We start from the raw sequence: 20,712 nt of genomic DNA, 5'->3' as shown, positions 1-20,712 counted from the left end.
GGGAAAAATGGGTGTTGGGCTTTTTTAATCAGCTTGGGCACAACTAAGTGTTTAGCTTGGCTGTTGGGTGATAAGGTACCACATGGCAGATTTATCTCCCTCACTTCTGTTCAAATCCCTCACCCTTCCCCAAGCAGCAGGTTAAACCACCTCATAACAATCAGAATTAACAGTGTAGGTACTGAAGGACAGTGAAGCTACAGGAACACAGCCCTGCAGTGGCAGGAAAACACTGACCTGACCATGAGCTCAGTGTTGGAGGCAAGAGCTGTGCCTGCAGCAGGCTCTGGCACTCGGCCTTCGCAGCCAGTTAGGAACATTTTGGGGTTTTTCTAGTGAATGCTAATGTTTGACTCACCATCTGATACTGACTGATGACACAATCTCCGTTCTTCCAAGAATCAAACTAAAGTAATGTTTTATTGCACTTTAAAGACTGTTATATTTAAAAAATAGAGTGAATAACAAGTTTCATTCAACTTTTCTTTCTCCTTTTCTTTTAAGAAACAGTTTTTATCATGGTTTCTTTGTACATCCATGCATAAGCAGAAAGGGGACCCATAACATGCAGGGGGAAAGGTTTCATTTCCAAGTGTTTTATTTGTATCAGAGCATATTCTATAGAACTCTTATGAATCAAATGCAGTAATAGCTGCCCTTTTAAAATTAACATCTCAGCAATGAAATGTAAAATGAAGGGAAATACCTGTTCCATGAAACAAGATAAATGTTCACCTCAAATATGAAACTGGTACTTGAGCAGGATTTTCTGACAGAAAAGGAGTCCCTGTGGTAGCTGTGGGGGTAGGGATGGTGTAGAGAAATGCCCTTGCTGCTAGACTTAGTTTGGTCTCTAAAATACAAAAAAGGGTGAATTTTTTTATTAGTGTGCAATGTGAGTTCAACTCCTGTTATTGTCAGTTCCATGCAGCCCTAAGAAACGAAGGGATCTGATTACAGAACTTGATTTTATTGTCTGCAATTGTGATACAAAATGGCCCTTGCAGAAATTATTTCCCCAAGTAAGAAAATGAGCACTCAATGATATATTGGTAATGATGAAGTAAGAAATTTGAGAATTACTTCTTCACCTAAAATTCATGGTTTATTTCATAGTTTCACTGATGGACTTTTTCATTTTCTTCAATGACCAGTCATGACTCTGACCCCTCTGGTCTGAATACAGAAGTGTTATGTGCCAGCCTTGCATGTACAACCACAAACCAAAAGAACGTTTTACAGAAGACAGTTTGCTTTTATAGTGATCACGCACTGATGTGAACATAGACTAAAAATAACAAATGTTGCTTTAATAAGGATTTTTTACAGTAGGCGTAGATATAAAAGTTTTTCAAATTATTTTCACAGGTATCACTGAACATTTCATAGCTGTCTGTTACAGAAGCACCGCAAAGTGCTTTGAGTCTTTCATTTATTATACACAGTTAAAATATATTACACTTCTGAAGGTATCTTAAATCACTGAACAGTTTTGCTAGCATCTTAATGAGCCAAATGGGAGTAAAAGGCAGTCCACATTCATGATGTGAATATACAGTAAGGTGTTTGACATCCTATGAACTCATTGCTCATGTTCTCAAAATAACCATGGTGATGAGACCTGAAAGACAAGAATTAAGAACTAAACACTTCAACTGCACTGAATAAAACGTTTAAAATACAGTTTACCCTGTCACAGCCCAGAAAACAAGGTAAAAGTGTGTAAATACACGCAGAATGCATTTATACATACACTTCACTTAAATATTAGAAGTATTGCTCTGAATTTTGATGTAGTCAAAATCCAAAACTGAAGTGCAGTTTATCTTGTCAAAGAAGCTATAAATACTCCAAGCAATTACTGATCTTGGTACTGGAAAATCTTCACACTGAGATTCTGACTTAGGTAATGTAACCCTGGCACCCAAACCCCAGTTTTCATGGGGGCCAGTTATGGGCAGTGTCATTCAAATGCTGAATCATCAGTAAGGCAGGTTAGTTGAAGGCTCCAAGACTTCTTTTCTGCTCTGTGCAGAATAACTGATCAAAGACCAGTTTTATACAGAGATGTTAAGCTTCCTTGTCAGTCTGCAGAGGAAGCTTTCAACAGACTCTTTGTTGTGACCTTTAAAGAGGGAGGGGAAAAAAAGAACTGCTCTGATAGAGGTTAAAAACAAAACCAGATGAAAGCAGGAAATGTGGGACTAATAAACCTACTCATGAAACACTGAAAAGTTCACTTTAATTATGTGCTGATACACGGAAAAGTACAAATCTGCAAGTTCTTAGCCATGGGTTATGTTGCACAAGGCAAGGGAGGTATATGAAAGAACATTAAGGCTCCTCGAATTCCAGCCTTATGTAACATCACAATAATAATTTATCAGTTCTTGGGCAATCTCACTTTCCCGCAGGCTCAGATGATGTCAGTGTAACAGCCCTTCACTGCAGAGGGCTCAGCTGAAGCCTACAGATCTCACCATGGATAAAGACATTTCTGAGACTATTTTACTCTCCTGCCACCACACAGTGATTTAAATTATTTACTTTATGAAGACTGTGAAGACAGAAGCATGACAGAACAGAGCTGTAACGCTGCCTTCCCATTTACCCATTAAACAGGAATTACAGTTCAGCTATTTCTTAAGGTCTGTATTGACTCAGACAACCAGTGCTACCACAAGCGCTAAAGGCCTTAATTTGGATTAATTCCATCATTGCAGAGTAACAACAGAGGCTTCTGGAGGGTGCCACAGGACAGCCTGTACCACTTGCACAGGGACTTTCAGGCAATAAAGGGTTTAACTCATTTCTGTAAATCAAATACTTCTCAAATGTCATATAGCCCAGTTGGTGCCTTATAACAAACCCTCTTTGAGTAAGCCATCCACAATCCAGTTGTACTTCCCTGTGGAAGAAAGTGGTTTTATCTTCTCTAGAGCCATCAGCTTTCCACACAAGCAAGAGCTGCACACAAAAGAATCTGTCCATGAACACTAAATATGCCAAAGGAACACCAAGGAACCAGAACCTGGCAGAACTTCACAGGGAAGCGAGAAGCAGGTTCAGCTGTTGTAAATGTGTAAAGCCAAATGGTTTAATACTGCAGTTGGCACTAGCAGAACCTGGAGCAATTTTCAAAAGCAGAGACAAAAGCAGAGTAAGGATTACGGCAAGGTCCTGATCTGAGTCCATCAGCATCAGCTTGGGCAAAGAGCCACAAGTGAGATTTCAAACTGCTTCAGCAGACTGACCTGTGGGTCAGCTGAGTGTGCCCGAACCGTCAAGAACTTGCACTCTCCCCATCACTACCTCACCTCTAGCTATCAGTCTGAGGCTGCCTAGCTCCTTTCCTGTAAATCCTCATTTCTGTCACGTACTGGGACAGGAGAATTGAGTTAGTGTGATTGTTCTTCAAATCTGAAACAGTTATAGAGAAATAGTCATAACAAATGAAATGTGCAACTTCTCTATGCTTGCTAATGTAGAAGCAAGGTACAAATCAGGAAGGACAGTGGACAGTAGTGGTCTGAGAGGACTGACAGTAACTTATTGCTACACATTTCAACTGCTCATCACGAAGGAAGCGAGAATGGAGCCTTACAAACCTTACATAGGGCTGGAGGGAGAAACATAGTAACACAAGAGCCCTACCTCCTGCAACAGAGTAACTACTACAATACAAGAGTAAGAAACAGCACATACATTCCCTTGTGTTGGCAGATGACTCTGGTTGGCTCATCATCAAATGAAGGTGAAATTAACATGCAGGGGCCTGCATGTAATCAGTATCAACTCAAATCTGGTCTAAAACACTTACAATAACTAATTTACCCTGCTATTACCATGGCTGCAAATTAATATATAAGTGGAGGTGCAAAACAAAACGTAATGTGGTGCTTTTGTCTCCATCCCGTTTCCTGAAACCACTGGAAAACACAGTTTAAGTTTTCCAAACTCACAGAAGCTGCAAGAAAACGTTTACAAACCCCAAAGTACTCACCTAAAACATAAGCAGCTACTAACTTTTGATTCACACTTAAGTGGAGGTAGAGAGGCACCAGGGATTCCATTTCCCCCGATGTAGGCAGCATTAGTGCTGCCACACACACGACTCCCAGGAAGACTGTGAGTAAACTCGGTCCCGACGAGGCAGTTCTGTTTTCTGAGAGAGCAAGACAGTACCAGTTGTAACAACATCTAACCAATATAAATGTTAAATATTGTGCAAAAACATTTGCAGTGTGTTGGAGCTGTAAAATCACGAGATTCTTCCTTTCCCTTTGCAGTTTGGAGGGGGTGGAAAACGACTGTTAAACCCCCCCTTCTACACCTTCTGCATTTGGCAGTGGGGGAGGCTGCTCCCTGTTCTGATGCTGGAATTTGTTTGCACAAGACCTCCCAAACCCCTCCCTTCTGGAGGAGCAGAGCCTGCCAGGCCCAGCTATACTACAGCTGTGTAATCACACACCAGGACAGCTGGATGTCTCAGCAATGCCTGATGTTCCCCCTCTGCATCCTGACTCCACTCCTTGGTATGTCCCCTCAGTGATTAGTAATCAGTTAAAAAAGATCACCTAAACGAGCTGCACAGGCAGGTAACTGCTTACACCTCCTGAACAAAACCTGCCTACAGCAAGAGCCCAGGTTCTTGGGCCAGATGAGTTCCCCTTCTTACAGGATTCAAGGGCTGCACCCAACAGAACCACTTTAGATGCCACCAATCAGTAAAATTTGAATATTCCTTTAAAAACCACTCTCACAGTCCAGTATCACCAGAATAAGGAAATGCAAACCACAGACAATAAAGAGTCCTTCATACTCTTTATTGTGCTGCACTTTAACAGCTGGAACCTACTCAAAGGCCCACTGTGTCATCTTTGAAAAGAGCTGTTAACATGTTAGCTGAATACCTCTAACCAAATCCGTAAGTCCCACTGGAAACTAGCTAATGTTTTTATAATTTTTTCTATCCTCAGTGACCAGCAATATTTCTATTTCAATTCCGTAAATCTGTTACTTCCAGGTTGCAGGTTACATGCAAAGAATGCAGTTGCTTTGTTTACTGCTTTTCTGTAATTACACAATATAATGTAGTCAGCAAGGTTCTTAAGCAGAGAAATAGCATTTTAATTAAAACCAGTATCAGATTGTTCAAACCCTTTGTCCTGGAACAACTATCACAGTAACATTTTGTTCTGTGAGTCCAGAGATCTTCATGGGTTTTCTTTAACTGTGTATCCTACTAATATCTATCATTAGGGTTTTTTCCAGCAAAAGGTATTTCATCAGCCAACAAACTCTGTGTAAGTAGTGAAGCAGATCTGTTTTCACAAGATCAGTCTCAATCAGGTTCACCTGTTTTCTGGAATTGATTTTTTTTTTGTTGTAATGACAAATGGAACAGTGATAAGAACATTACAGTATAAATCAGTAAAAATAACAGTAGTGTCGACTGTTGAGAATCAATTTAGATTTAATTCAGGTAAAACTTGATCCTTTTTATCCGACCCCTTCAATTTAACTGGCCTGGGTTTTGCCCAAGACTTGATTCACTTCCTCACGTATGAAACACGCAGTTTTCAGCTCCCAACTGTGCTCTTCTTTTCTTGGGGGACAGACAAAGGAGAGGGCGCAGAACAAGGAGCACTTTAGAAGATGTTTTGGCAATAACTCCTGCTCATCAGGAAATGGGGGATTAAGGGTTTGGAACAAACTCAGAAGGGGCATATGTTCTGAAAGAGCCCAAGGGAAAAAATAACTACCATCCTTTGGCAGATAAATTCCCATTGGCTGTCTCAGGACTTCTGCTCCAGAGGAAGGGAGGACGCTCCCTCCAAGGTATGACAGGCAAACTGGGGCAGCAAAGAGTCTGGATTGATCGAGGCAGCATAAACAGAACAGCCATAGTTTGGGGTCCTGGGTACGTCATCCCCCAGCGATAAAGAGAACAGTCTTACAGGTTAAGTAAAAGCAATTCTTTCCAGATTTATTTATGCCTATATTTTAAAAAAAATATTTTTGTTTAGTCTTTCCAGTACTGAGCTATTCAAAACTGAATCAGAAGACAGGAGGGGTAAAAGATTTCAGCTACCTGGTTGACACGAAGTCTGCTCAAAAAAGACACTTTCAGCCAGGTGTTCTTTTATTCGTTTTTCCTCCTCTTCCTTTTGTTGTTGTTCCTTTGCAGATGGAAGCAGAGTAGCAATGATCTCCTTTTTCCCTAATGCTTTCCTCTGGCTCTGCTCAGACACCTGTAGACGGAATTTATCTATCACACCGTAGTAAGAAGCCCGAACATCCCTGTGACGAATCACACTGTAGAGAAAAACAACATTTCCAAACAGATGAGCTAATAAGAACCGTGTCTGCTGTGGAATTACATCCTACATCACCAAGTTTGCCCTCTCTCCCCCCCCCACAGATAAACTGCAATAATCCAAAGCCCCATTACCTCCTCCATCATCCAGTGTTCCTGAAGATTTGATCTTGCCTTCTCTCTACTCTTCATATTTCCCAAATATAAAATCTCCAATTGGCTGGCCAAAAAGAACAGTTAATTCTTTATCTCAACCCACCTTTGCCTCAGTCTGAGACTGAGCTGCCAGTTGATGAAACACCAGTTTATCAAAATTGTTTGATGCTGGCCAACGATTTTAGAAGGTATGAGGGGACAGGAGTAGACAGGGAAATAAAGAAATAAAGTAGGGCTGCCAAACACTTGGTCAGCTGTTTGGCAAGCTCAAATCCAGGTTTTTGAGGAAACCAGGCTCAAAGCTTTACAATTCTACATTCTCAGAAGAAAAACTCATTCCTTCTGTGGACAAGAGTCAGCTAGGGATTTTCAAAATCAGAAACCCACTGTTAGGAGCATGTTTGGAACCTATAAAAGGCACAGTTTTAAAATAGCACTGATCAAAGGCAAAACAGACCTCTGAGCAGTGCTCTGTTCAACTGCCTCCTCTCTGCATTTGTGATTCATCCCAAAAATATGTGTCTAGCATTAAAAAGCTAGAACATTTAGGTTTTGAAATGGTATCAGCTCTTAGGGTTAATAAAGATTTCAATTATTTCTCCAAACATTTTTTTCCAAGGTTAATCTAAGTTTTTAAGATAACAATAGCCAATCTGAAAAAATACCTACAAATTTGGCTTCAAAAGGGTTGCCATGTCATGAGGGGAAAAAATTACTGCACCCTTAGTAATACAGGACAGTAGTTTTAAAATTGCTTCAAGAAAGAGGCGGATTTTTTTGTTTCAGTCTTCATTTAAAGCAACTGTATCACATCAAGATACCAACAAGCATTAGCACGTAGCCAGTGCTTGCAACTGGTATCTGGTTTGAATAGACTATTCAAGAGGCAAACAGAGACCAAGTCATGCCCCCAGTGACAAGGCTGCAGTGATATACCGAGTTTTACGTCACTTTAGAGGCAAATGGGTGTGCTTATGACAGCCCTCCAGCAAGGCAAGTGCTGGCTGGGCAACTGCCTTTACTAAAACCAAAAGCTTTTTCCCTCTGACAACCCTAATTCATACAGCTGTCAGCATATCAGCACAGAGATCAACTGATGTCGACTCTTAACACTTCCTTTAAGTTGGTGTTTCTACTCTTAGTACGGTGGTACCAAATACCAACCTAAACAGGATCTTTACGTAACACTGTGCCAGAGCACATGTATCTGCTGCCAAGCAGAGAGATTTTCTGTGGACCCTTATAAACAGATACATTCTCCTGTTTCTTTTTAGAGGCCATTGCATAATTGGAAGCTCTGTAGAATATCTGTTTATCTGGCAAATGGCCACACTTGCATAGTACTGCTCATATCCTGGCAGTAAACACTGCCCTGAGACAGCAACCCCTGGAATGGGGTGGGGGTTTTGCTGCACAAAAAAGTCCCCTTGAAACATGTGTATGTCTTATTTTCCTTTATTTAATAAAAGACATTTGTTTAAGATTTACACAAGCTTTGATTACATTTGGTTAATGTCTGCTAAGGACCAGAACAGTTCACTGACACAGTGGTATATTCTGACCCACTGGTATATTGATGCCCTGGACCACTGAAACTTTTTAGTTCTGTGTTTTAAACTTCCTTTCTATTTGGTGAGTCCATGGAATTTTTCAAATTACACCTGAGCAAAACAGTCTACAGGAGAGAGCCATTCCTCAAGCACAGTATTATTTATCTGACAAAAGGCAGATCATTCAATAGTGGGGCTTTCTGCCATTTGTTATCTAAAGATTCCAGAAGGTGTTTTACAGTTTGAAAAATTTCTATTCAAAAAGTTCAGTCTCCTCTTTTAGGTATTTCACACTTTCTTCAGCTGTATCTGCACATCAGCACAGCAATAACGTGGCAAATGCAAGATAAAAAAAGCTGATCTAGTTTAGCTTATACATTTCCTCTACTCCAAATTTCAGCAGCCTGCAGACCCTGTCCATGACTGTGGTCATTGATCAAACTCCTTATTCTGTCAGTTATTGGGCTGGGACCTGAGAAGAGGAACAAGTAAAGGGGAGACACAGAGATCTGACAACAAGAGGTTCAAGGTGAATGGTACACAAAAGTACCTTTATTAGACACGGCCCAGGAAAACATGCTCAGTAGAACCCCTTTACCAATCCACAAACAAGTATTTGTTACACAGAAATCCCAGCCCTGGGGGTCTTGTTATTTCTAACAAAAAGGCACTCAGAGGAGGCTCATGTTACTCTCACTGTTGACTCACAAACTACACTATGAGATGCATTTGCTGGCACTTTATTTATGCCCAAAGACAAAAATAAAGGAGGAAATATCTCCAATATTGTAATGCCTCTGCCTTGGAGTGAAAGAACAGCAAAAACCAGACAGCCATAAGTACACAGGAAATTAGGAAAATATTGTATTTTATCCAACTTACATTTTATACTATGCATACTGTCATTTACAACCTCTTAATTAATAAAAGAAATCAAGATAATAAAATGTCATATAATAGAAATAAACCCAACCAAGCTCTACTTACATATCAACACAGCACTGAGGCTTCACTGCACCAGTAGCATCAACCACCGCATATTTATTTGGGGTTGTACAAAGAACTGCAAAGAAAAGGACAGGAGTGGTAACAAATCATGAATTAACCTCTCACCAACTTCATAGAGACATGAATTTGGTTGTGTCACAGAAATTTGTTACATGAATTATAATTGGACTGTTCAAGATCACCAACTAACCCTTAAATAGAACTTAACCTAAGAAACCCACCTTTGAATTTTAAGGCAAACTCATAGGGGTTATATAGAGTCAACACCTGCTTGTGTGTTGACTGGTCATCTGCATAAAATATAAGTTCTGTAGGAAAAACAAAAACAGGAAGATTTCCTTCCACTAACTCTGGCTGTCTTTTTTGTTGCTGCATTGGCACTGAATCCTCCTTGCTGCTTCTCGTGTTCTTATGATTCTGAATCCTCAGAGACTTCAGTTTTTGAAGCGTTTAAGAATTCCAAAGCATTTTGGCAATTCTAAAGGAAAAAATGGGAAAAAAGAGAAAAGGCAAGAAGATTATTTCCATAAGTCTATACTAAACTCAGGCAGTCAACAAAGGTGTACAAATATAAAACGTGATGCTTGATGATGAATCTCCCTCTACTTATGTGCCTTCAAAAATACTGAAATTGGAAAAAAGATTTGCACTGGGTTTCAATCTACTTAACAAACTGCTATAAAATAAATGCATAAGCACCTCTTCAGTGTATCAAGGCAGCATTTGGGGCCCAGTCCAGCACTTGGGCTGCTTATCCTGTGTCTTTGCAACACAAGCCAAACAACAACAACAAACAGATATCCCAGCCCTGTCTCAGACACCAACACTTAAGAAAAACCAGAGCAGAAATGAGGAAATGTGACTTAAGCAGCAGGAGTCACTGTTTAGGCAGGAACCTTTCCACAGGAATGACTTCCCTGGATGAGGAATAACAACTCAGGTATCTGCTCAGCCAGGCACCAGGTATGTCAAATCCCAGAGATTCAGAACAAAGGAATGGGAACACCTTCATGTCTTGTTTAAACTGAACTTCTGTTAGGACTGCACGGTAGTTACAGGCAATGAATTGAAACATAACTGGGATGAGTAACACCAAACAGACTTGGGATTTACTATTTTATTAAAAAAGACATCAGGTGTTCTGTCATCACTGCCTCCAACCCAAGAGCGACCACTGCAATTCTCCCTCTGCCACCCCCACAGTTCTGTTTTATTTTAAGTGACATTCCAAACTAAAACCAGAATCCATGACCCAATCAAGCAACAATGCCAAATGTAATTCATAAAATAAAATTAAGGCCAAACTCCTCAGCACACATACCACTGCCTTGACACATGACAGAACAAAGTCTTCCCCCTGACCAAGAACATCACATTTTACTGCAGCTCTTGTAGGTTAATTATCAAACTGAAGACGTCCTTTGAGATTTAACTTTATAGTAGAAAATACTAAAAGAACAAAAAGTTCCCACTGACTCATTAGTTGTCATTTCCACTTCCAATGAAGCTTTATAAACAAGGTACATTTCAGTGGTTCTCCAGTCAAACAAACTGGTTTGGTTGCACCTTGAAAAATTTCGTTTCTGAACTTTCTAATAGTGAAAAGCCCAAACGTTATGAACAATCAAAACCAAATGCTTATTTCTGCCTTCTAAACATCACGATGATCACATTTCCAAGCTTCAGACACACGTTTCATACCTGAAACATGACACATGTTCATGTGTTTGCTGGAGCGTATCTGTCACACCACCACATTTACAGGTTCTGATTCTTATTTACAAACAAAGCCTTCAAATTTATTTATTAAAACATTAAATTGTCCCTGTAGAATTTAAATTCATGGATCTCATTGGAACGTCTTTCCCCATGATCCAGTTTCTTTTCAGAGCACAGGTTTGTTTCCACTTCACTGAAATGCTACTAATAATATTCTGAAAACAAATCCCCAATGATACTGTTCCAAGCTGATGTTCTGTTACCTTATTAAGAAGAGACTAGAAAAATAAATGGCTCTGTAAGTGCTTCTTAGATTTAGGTGAATCCCTTTTGTTTCAGAAGAATCAACAAACTCTGGAATGACTTTGTGCAGGAAGTGTAACCATTATTTCTTGAACAACTTTATGTACTGTTGCAAAGTGAGGTTCATTGTTCCATTCAAACATATTAAGACTGTGTGAGGAGCTAATGTGGAAAAACTGCCAGCTTGTAGGAACACAAAATAACTTCTTTTGATGCTTCTCATAGGCAGAAGATTAAGACTTATTTAATTTTTTTAACCAAAGGTAGCTCAATACAGTATGCAATAAGAATACGTCAGAATCTTTGATTCTCATACTTATCTACACTGTGTACATTGTCTGTAACAGAAATACAGGGATAGAGATTTTTTCCAAATAAATGTTTTAAACTGCCACACAACCAACAGCAAGGTACTGCTACATATCTTGAGTGACTGTATGTAATAAAATTTTCAAATGTTATTTATAATAATCAGTATTATTTGAATGCTTTAGTGTTTTACTTAAACACTGCATGTTTCATTCCAAATCCTGAGTTCATACCATATCTCCAGTTTATTCAGTGTAACCAGTGGCAAGTGTTTAGTGTCCAAACCCCCACAGTGCCAGTGGGGGGTTTGGACACTAAGCCTTTCAACAGGCTCATTTTTCTTATACATCCATGAAAACGCAGTGCACAAGCCTCCCAGGACTCCACAACCTGCACACAGAAAGGCACCAATCTTAAAAAAGTACATCCCGTTATTGCTTCCTTTCCTTATTTAACTTGGCTGGGTGGGGAGCTCCCACCCCAACTGGCCAAAGGAACTTCTGGCAGACCCAGGCCTAGAGCAGACATGTTTGCTGACACAGCAGTGTCATTCAGGGTATAAATTTCTGGATTCCTAAGCAAGCAACCAGAATCCTTTCTGAGGCAACAGTTTTAGCTTGGAAGTCACCTTGCTGGGCCATGTCACCGAGTGGCACAGTGAGAGCACTTTGCCCAAAGACTGATTTATAAACCACACATGTGCTGGCGAGACAGGACAGTTTAGTCTTGGTAACAGCTCACCTCTTACACCAACGAGAACCTGCAAACAGTTTTACAGACAAAACGTGTGTAACCACACCTTCCCTGCCCAGATGAACCCCACAGCAGCTCTCAGGGTCACAGTAAGGTCACGTCCCCCCACCAGTTCATTTAAAAGAAACTCAGCTATCCCTTTTCTGCACCATGACCACTAAATTTTGCAGTCAATAGTCACCATGATTACTTGCACAACATAAATCTGCATCACACCCAGATCTGTGGTCTCAGCTCTGTGACCTGTGCTGCACAGATGGATTTCTCCCAGCACTGCTGATGAAATTCCTGAAGGAGCAGGACCTGTCGAAGGTAAGGCTGGTTACAGGCCAGGCCGGCGCGGAACACCTGAACAGCACCAGCTTCCCAGAGCTCCCTGAGGTCCAGACAAACAGTTGTCACTTGCATTTTCTCAGCATAATAAGGATCTTTCCTCCTTGAAGTTACTAAATATATACTGTTGGTGTCACAATAGCACAGATCTGCCAGCATTTCCTTTGAAATATCTTTCTTCATAAATTTAACTCGACAGAGAATAACATGAACTTCTCTCCAGGGTCGGAAATAACCCCAATCGTGATGTGCTTTTACTTAACAAGTATCTGCTGAGTAAATAAATCAGCTGAGGAAGTTTTTTGTTCCCATTTTAACTTCCAACAGCCTCATCACCATGGATTCCCAGTGCATTTGTTGGTTGTTTTTCTTCCTAACAACTGCAAATAACTCTACAGAATGTCATCGGGTAAACACTTTATTCAGAAGAAAACCTCTTTACAGTCACTGTGTCCACATTCTTCATTTAAAAATTGTCTAATTACAGTGTAATCTATTTTTGCTACAACTCATGATCTACCCCCCTAAATCTACACAAGCCCTTCTACACTACATACTCAGCAAAACTGATGCCTTTTGAGTGCATATTTACAAAATAAACCACAAAGCCTTCTTCAAAATTCCCTCCTGCGTCAAGCCGAGCAATCACTTTGAGATACATGCAAATGCAGCACGGGATCTGAAGCCGACTCATTAACATTTTGTTTCTCCAAAATGTTTTGAAGACCTCAACATGTGCTTACGCAAACCAGTGTTTAAACTACCTGCAATTATTTGTGAGAGTCGCCCAACGAGGAGAGCAACAGCCCCAGCAGCCAGGATGGCTGGATTCCATTATTGCTAACTCTGTCACTGACACGCCATGACCTTGAGCTAGTTGGTTAACCTCACCTCAGTTTACTGATCTAGGAAGGCACATATTCTGCAAGATATTCCAGTAGGAGGCCGGTCCCATTTGAACTGGCAGAACTGCTGTGAGACTTTGCAAAGCTGCTGCCGTTTACCCCTCTCAGGGTGATGAGAAACGTAATTAGGAACTGTCTCCAGGATGCTGCAAAATGAAACAGTCTTGGAGCATTCCCTATTAGCATGGATGGCTACAACATGCATAAATCATGCTGATATTGACAGCAAAATTTATGAGGACCACATTATTTTTTCCTTCATGTTTTTAAACGCTGAAAAGGTGACTAACAAACCGAAATATCCAAATTCAACCAAGAGGCATGCAAAAGCTGTGAAACATGAAATAACAGCTGTGAATTGCTTCTGATCCATTAAGGCAAGAATTTCAAGGGCACATCTCCTTTAGTCTCTACTTTCCCACCTCCGGGTTGTGTTTAACGCACTGAACGGGCTGATTTTTACACGCTCATTGCACGACGTGGCCCCAAAAGCGGCTCAGAAAACAGAGGGACACCCTGTGGGAGAGCGGCGGGGAAAGGCGTTCCCTCTGCTCGTGGGGCCGGCAGGGCCCGTCGGTAATTGCACCTCCTAATTGATCCTCTTTGTTCTCCGGGAGGAGCAGCAGCCACGGGGGCCGGGGCCGCTGCGCGATAGCGGCGCCTCCCGCAGCCGACCCGGTCCTGCCGGGCCCGCACCGAGCCCGGCCCGGCACCCCCGGCATGGCCCGCACCGAGGTCTGCCCGGCCCGGCACAGCCTGGCACCCCCTGCACGGATCGGCCCAGCCTGGCCCGGCAGCCCCGCACGGCCCGCACCGAGCTCTGCCCGGCCCGGCACAGCCTGGCACCCCCGCACAGCCCGCACGGAGCTCGGGCCGGCACCTCCGCACGGCTCGGTCCGACCCCCTGCACGGCCCGCACCGAGCCCGGCCCGGCCCCTCCTGCACGGCTCGGCCCAGCCTGGCCCGGCACCCCCGCACCAAGCCCGGCCCTGCCCGGAGCCCTCCCCCGCCCGCCGAGCGCCCCCGGGCCCGCAGGGATGGCCGCCCCGGTCCGCACCGCGGGCAGCGCAGGCCCAGCCCGGGCAGCGGGGGCAGGACAGCCCCGGCACCGGTCCCTGCGCTCCGCCGCCTCCGCCCCGTGCCCGGCGCGGCTCCCCCAGCCCGACTCACCCGTCCGGGGCCGCTCGGTGGGGCTGGCGCGGCGCCCCTTTGTCCGCCCGTCACTGCGGGCAGCGCTGGGGCTGCCGGGACCGACCGACCGATCGGCCGCCGCCACCGCGTCACCGCCCCGCCCGCAGCCCGCCCTCCCCCGGCGCCATTCGGGGTGCCCGGGGCCGGATCCGGAGTGGGGCGGGCACAGACACTGCCCCGGTCCCGCGGGGGTCTCTCGCCGCTCCTACGGCCCCTCGGGTGTCCCTCAACGCTCCCCTGGCCCATTGGTGCTGGCCCGGCCCGTCCCCGCCGGCTCCCCGGGCAGCACAGCCGGCCCGGCGTTCCTCACCTGCGGGAACGTGTTTTTAACAATCCTTCAGCTCACCGCGCTGTTGCCGAGGGCTCAGCCCGTCCGGGGGTTCCTGCGCCCTCCCTGCGCTCCGAGCGTGTCCCGGCGGGTCGCGGCCCCATCGGTGTCTCCACGGCCCGAGGCACAGCCGGGGCAAGGGCAGCTCGGTCGCGCCTGCGGGTTGTGCAGCAGCACAGCCTAAACGGGACACACTATCTCGGTAAACAGTTGGTTAAAACTTGGTTGTAATGATGCCAAGGTCATGAGTTCAATCCCTATGTGGGCCATTGACTTAAGAGTTGGACTCGATGGTCCTTGTGGGTCCATTCCAACTCAACGTCTGTGATTCTGTGATAATGTATTATATCATCCTGTTACCTTTGTTCTCCATTCCTCTTATTCACTTAATGTGTTTTCATTAAATTATATTTCTGGACTTCAGCTCATTTTGTGCGTTACCCACTATATAATCTTCCTTTGGTTTTCTTCACAACTTCGGCTTTTCAACCCTCTATAATGAAAACAAACCCATACATAATCACCACCCAATATCATCCTCAACTTCAAGATTATTAATGCAGCAGAATGTTTTCATTGCAAGTCAGGTGGATAATTAAGGTTTATATTGAGCCATCCAGTCACCAGGATTGCAAAATCTTTTGCTCATTACCAGGTTTTACCCACCGGTGGAATGGACACACATCAGTGGTGAAATAAACACCCTCGAGTGTGTCACAATAATACCGTGAAACAATCCAGGGCAGGAAGTAACATATTTTGTCTATTTAAAGTCATGGAAGACGTTAAATAAATTGTAAAAAATGTATTTTCTAACTTACCCAAGTTGTGTATATTATCGCTCACCTTTTTCTGCAGATCTAATGGTTGCTAGTAGTTCATTAAGAATTCATGAATTACATAATGCTGTTAAATTATTATAAATAGATATTATAATCTTGTCAGAATTTCTGAAAATGTATGCACTGAAAACTGGTAAAATAGGGGGGTTTTTTTGTTTCTTGGTGAGTGCCAATTAGCTCAGATTTTTACATGTTTAAAAATAAACTGGAATTCTTCTTTTTAAACAGACTACCAGACTTCAGCCTCTCAGGATACATTCAGGACATTATTATGTTTTTACTGGATATTAATCCAATGCAGGATGTTCTTGATTTTGGAAACCTATCTCAGGACAAGCAGCAGACATAAACATGCTTCAGAACTATTCAAATTAATAATACCCAGAATGATCAAATTAGAAAAAACAAAATTTAAAAGTACTGGACTTAGAAGCAGATTAATTAGCCACGTTGGATATTTTCCCGTTCATCCAGCTCATTTATAAAGAAAGTTCAGATACTCCAAAAGCAGGTTTTACATCTCCCTCTGCAAGTTTCCGAGGATCCAACTTCATTCTGCTTTAATAACATTTCATCCACCTGTTGAAAATCAGGAATCATGCTGGTCTTCCTCTCCCACCCATCCATCACTGCAGCTTGTTTCCAGGCTATTTTATGATTTTAAAAGCCTGTGTTAACTCAAATTCAGTGTGAAAACCTGTATGTGTGCGAGTAGGAGTCGGTGGTGTCCTTGCTGCTGGTGCCTCTCACTTTGAAGAGCACAAACCCCCATCCCTGACAAGTAACGTGCCCTTAGGAGAGATTCTGCACATCCCAGACATTCCTAAAGGTACATGTGTGCCATCGCTGTGGAACAAGCACTGACACAGGCTAAAAAACCCCAGAGCTGTTTGGTTTAGGGCACACACAAAGCCTGGCTTGGCACCATCCCACTGCTCTTCCCCTGCCTCACAGCAAGGCTCGACTGCCTCAGGGGGATGGAAAATGATGGAGAGGATTCGTGCAGGGTGCCCACGTTCTGTGTGCTGTGGGAAGGCTGTGCCGTGGGAGATGGAGACTCTGCCTTGTGTGCCAGTAACTGGGATTATCTCAGATCTGTGCAAAGTTCTCTCCTTTCTCATTAGGTGGTTGTTTCTTTCCTTTTCTTCTTTTTGGGCTGTTTTATTCTGCCCAAGTAATTAATTATTTCTGGGATCATAGGTGGATTGAGGTTGCAGTCCTTGTTGTCATGCTGGTAGAGCAGGGAAAAGATGAGAGAAGAAAATGTGGATGGAGAAGATGACAGAAATACAGATGCAAAGGAGCAGACACATGAGATGCAACAAAGGGTCTGCAACAAGTTTGTCAGGTCACCTTAAGTGTGATCTGAGGCGTAAAAAAATGCTGTTCCTGTAGCTAATGTTTGGTCCTCTGATTTTTCACCTACCTTAGAAATCACTGGGAGCTACCTAAAAGCATTGGCTTGTCTTCTGTTACATAAAATATTGCCTCCTTACAGCACGAAACCTGAGAGTGGAGTGTGCAGACAGGGAATGCTCCCGAATGACTCTGTGGTGGTTTTGGTTGCTGTGGTGATTATCCATCTGTTTAAATACTTTATATGGGGGATTCACAACTCATTTATCATGGAGAAGATTTTCTTAAGTTATGAGAAACACAGCATTCCCTGCTTCCTGTACTTTTTCATACTTGATTAGCAAAAAATTCCACTTTATCTGCCACGGCAGAAGGACATGGTGTAGCATTTAGATACAGAGGGCATGGCACAGGGTTCTGTGTTTACTACTCTCCCAGTAGGCCTGGAACATTGGCACACGTGTGGTGGTTGTGCAGTTGGAGAGACTGACTGCAAACACTTCACGAGGGACCTCCTCTAATGAATCCTCAGTCTGAAGAAGTTGCACAAAATAAATTGTATTTTTACAAAGTCTGATAGGAAAAGAAGGAGTGAGCACACAGGAGAGAGTGAAAAACTTTATATATCTGAATCGTACCAACAGCTTGTAATACATTTAGTTCTCAATAGTGAATATTCTTAATGTGATGTTTTGTTTTCTTGGACAGTTCCTTTCTCTGTGGCACAACATGGCAGATCCTCTCAGGCTTTGAAGACACTGAGCAAATGATGTATCTGCTTTTTTCCAAGTGACGTATCTGCTTTTCCATTCACGCCCATGTTGTGTTGTTTTTATCTTGTCTTTTTGTAGAAAATGAATTTTCTTTCTAATTAATACCAATTTCTAAAACTAAGTCTTCATAAAAGACACCTTTTTCGCTTTAAAAGACAGAAGAAACAAATTACTGCATCCAAACTACCACCTTAAAGCAGCATACATGTTCTGACTTACAATAGAAGCAAGAATTGCTCAACCTAAACTGTCCAAGCTGTTCTCGTAACTTTAATTTACCAGTAAAAACTTTTTTTTTACTTGCTTATGTGGCAGCTTTTCAAATTTCCCCCCTCCAGTGGCAGTGTGCTGTATTCCCATTCCCTGTCACTGGGAACTTAGATGTACTAGTGTGTATTTTTTGTGTCAGAGGTTAGACTGTTTGTTTTTATGACTAATGATGTGGACCTTGGGAGCCACATATCTAAGCACCGTTGAGGAAATATCTAGACCTCTGTTAAAATGTAATCCCATTCTGGGCATGCCTATACAGGAGAGTGAAGACAACTCAAAGCTCTCTCTTCCCACCAGCTGGAGCCAAGCCACTTCCACCTTAGGAGTCCTTTAGCTCAGCTCTCTGACATGTGCCTATGGACAGGGTGAGCACAGCATGCCAGAGAGCCACATTTGCTGCAGAACAGGCAATGTTATTTGGGGAAAATACAGCCTGAAGTGTAGCTGTCTTTAAAATACTAAATGTCAACAAGAGCAGGTTTCATGCATGCTCAACAAATAAGGCCAGTGTAAGATCTAAGGCATCAAGTTCCTCTCAGGTCTGATACTGAGTGAATTTTGCCCAAAATGTGCTTGCATTAGACTTCAGACAGATATCAGGGTTCACTTCCTTGTACTTGGTGTCTTATGGTTCTTTGTGTGGGAGCTCCTGATGTGCTCCCTCAGCTGTATGAGAGAAGCCATAATTGAGTCTTAGACACTGAGGTATTTATAATCATTTTGAAACCTCAGAGAGAACAAACAGTTAGAGGTTTATAGACAGACATCATCTTTATGAAGTGTTGGATCTATTTCTGCATTGTCTGCAGGACCCTGCTGAGAATCTCTGCGTCCTGCTCATTGGAAAGCTGCAAACCCAGCATGGGCTCTAGTCTTTTCCAAGGATGTGCACATACATCTCTTATAAATAAGCAGTTATGGTTGTTTGATTAGACCTCTAATAACATCTCTATTTTATTTTCCTTTCAAAGATGTTTATTCAGTGTTGACACATATTTATAATATCATCTCAACAGTAAGAGTCTATCCTGTCAGATTTACAGCTATTATAAAATATGATGCTATCTGCATACAAATGGATGGTGGGAGCCCTACAGACATTTTCCCTATTATTACTGCCTAAGGAAGCAATAAAAATTTAACATTTACCATTGGGAAACACCTGCAGAGATTAAATTAAAACTAGATTATATGCTTATCAGTTATATGTTACAAAAGCAAACTCTTTGGAGATTAACATAAAAATCATTGTTATCAAAATCTTATTAAAAGCTTCACTTAGTACAATCCATTCTGTACCTTGGCTGCACAAGCGTTCTACGTGTGCGACTTACTGAGTCTTTGTGCAGCTGGTGGGAGGGGAGGCAGGGCAGCTTTGCTATCACCTCAGCAAATGCCTGCCCTGATATTTGGATTTGTTGTTAAAAGCTGGTACCGTTTGTCCTTCTCCCTCTGATCCTGGCCGCCCTCCGAAGAGCTCCACACTGCACGCTCTGTTTCTTGAGCGTGGTGCCAAGGCAGGCTCCAGCTCCCTCACAGGGCTGCTAGAAACTGCAGTGGAGAACACTTGTCCTTCCTGCTGAACTCGTTCCTTATTATGATCAGCAGGACCAAGACAAGGAATTTGAAAAGGATAGAACTCAAGAACAAGGAACTGTTGTTGCTGCTAAGCAGATGGTCTCATGTTTAGTTTGTGCAGCCTTTAGTAAGTTGTAAACACGCTGCAGAAAAGAGAGACCTGGGTGGCAACTGGACCAGACTTGAGCTCTAACCTGGAAATTCAAAAAGCTCTGGATTTGGGCTTTGCTGCCACCAATGAGAAGCTTGGATTGTGGATAATCTACATGCACTGGGCTCAAAGAAGATGCCATGAGCACAGATCCCACCTGTGCCTGATTTGTACACACAGAGGTCAGGGTTTATTTCTCCATCTGGTATTATAGTGATGCCTTTCACTCCAGGCATTAGAAGGAACCTGTCTTGGGCATATTCCAAACTGTATGGGAGGGTTCATCTCAGCAACAGCCACATGCTGAATTACTTACATGAAAGTCCAGACCAAAACAACCCTTTGATTGTGGGGATCGTACTGAATTTGGTGGACCTGGAGTGTGTGACACTAGCAAGAAATTGAGATCATTGTTTCTGTGATTCTAAAGTAACTCTAGTCATGTAGTTTACCAAAGGCCAAATTATGAAGGGGTTTAGGGAGTATAGACCATGGTTTCCTCAAGATGTTTATCTTGAAGACAAATTTGATGTAGGGATTCCCAGGACATTTTTTCTGACCTCTCACCATCTCCTCTGTTGTGTTGGCACAGATGTTTAGTTAAGTGAATCAGGAGAGTGGGGGAATCTGACTTGGAAAAACCCCAACAACTTAGGTTTATAAAAATAGACAAAATAGTGTAGTGACCCATAAAGGGTAGCCAAAGATCAGGGGAGTAGAAATAGCTGTAACTTCCTTTGCAGGAAAAGAAAAATGTCTGTGCAACCATGGCCTAACATTTTAAAGCAATAGGAGTTTGCTGGCCCAGCTGATTTTCACTGAAATAGGTTAGGGACTGCTCAAACAAGTATATCCAGATCAGAGG

The 20,712-nt window shown here is 42.7% G+C and overlaps 1 protein-coding gene across 2 annotated transcripts; it reads right to left on the bottom strand.

Annotated features, from left to right (window-relative positions):
* Window positions 1-1,284: 1,284 nt before the first annotated feature.
* On the bottom strand, window positions 1,285-15,000 carry MOSPD1 (motile sperm domain containing 1). 2 transcript variants are annotated; one of them, XM_071569125.1, is made up of 6 exons: window positions 14,857-15,000; window positions 9,255-9,511; window positions 9,013-9,088; window positions 6,095-6,318; window positions 4,004-4,165; window positions 1,285-1,621 (listed from the first exon to the last, which is right to left on the bottom strand). In XM_071569125.1, the coding sequence occupies exons 2-6, from the start codon at window positions 9,406-9,408 to the stop codon at window positions 1,590-1,592; spliced, it is 648 nt and encodes a 215-aa protein (XP_071425226.1). In that variant the 5' UTR covers window positions 9,409-9,511; window positions 14,857-15,000; the 3' UTR covers window positions 1,285-1,589. The 2 variants fall into 2 exon arrangements, with proteins under 2 accessions (XP_071425226.1, XP_071425225.1); XM_071569124.1 differs by lacking the exon at window positions 14,857-15,000 and adding an exon at window positions 14,526-14,644.
* Window positions 15,001-20,712: the final 5,712 nt, after the last annotated feature.

This window comes from Pithys albifrons, chromosome 14 (assembly GCF_047495875.1).
Source record: "Pithys albifrons albifrons isolate INPA30051 chromosome 14, PitAlb_v1, whole genome shotgun sequence".
In the NCBI taxonomy this organism is placed as follows: Eukaryota; Metazoa; Chordata; class Aves; order Passeriformes; family Thamnophilidae; genus Pithys; species Pithys albifrons.
Note: the sequence above shows the minus strand (reverse complement) of the source record. Positions and strands in the feature narration are given on the sequence as shown.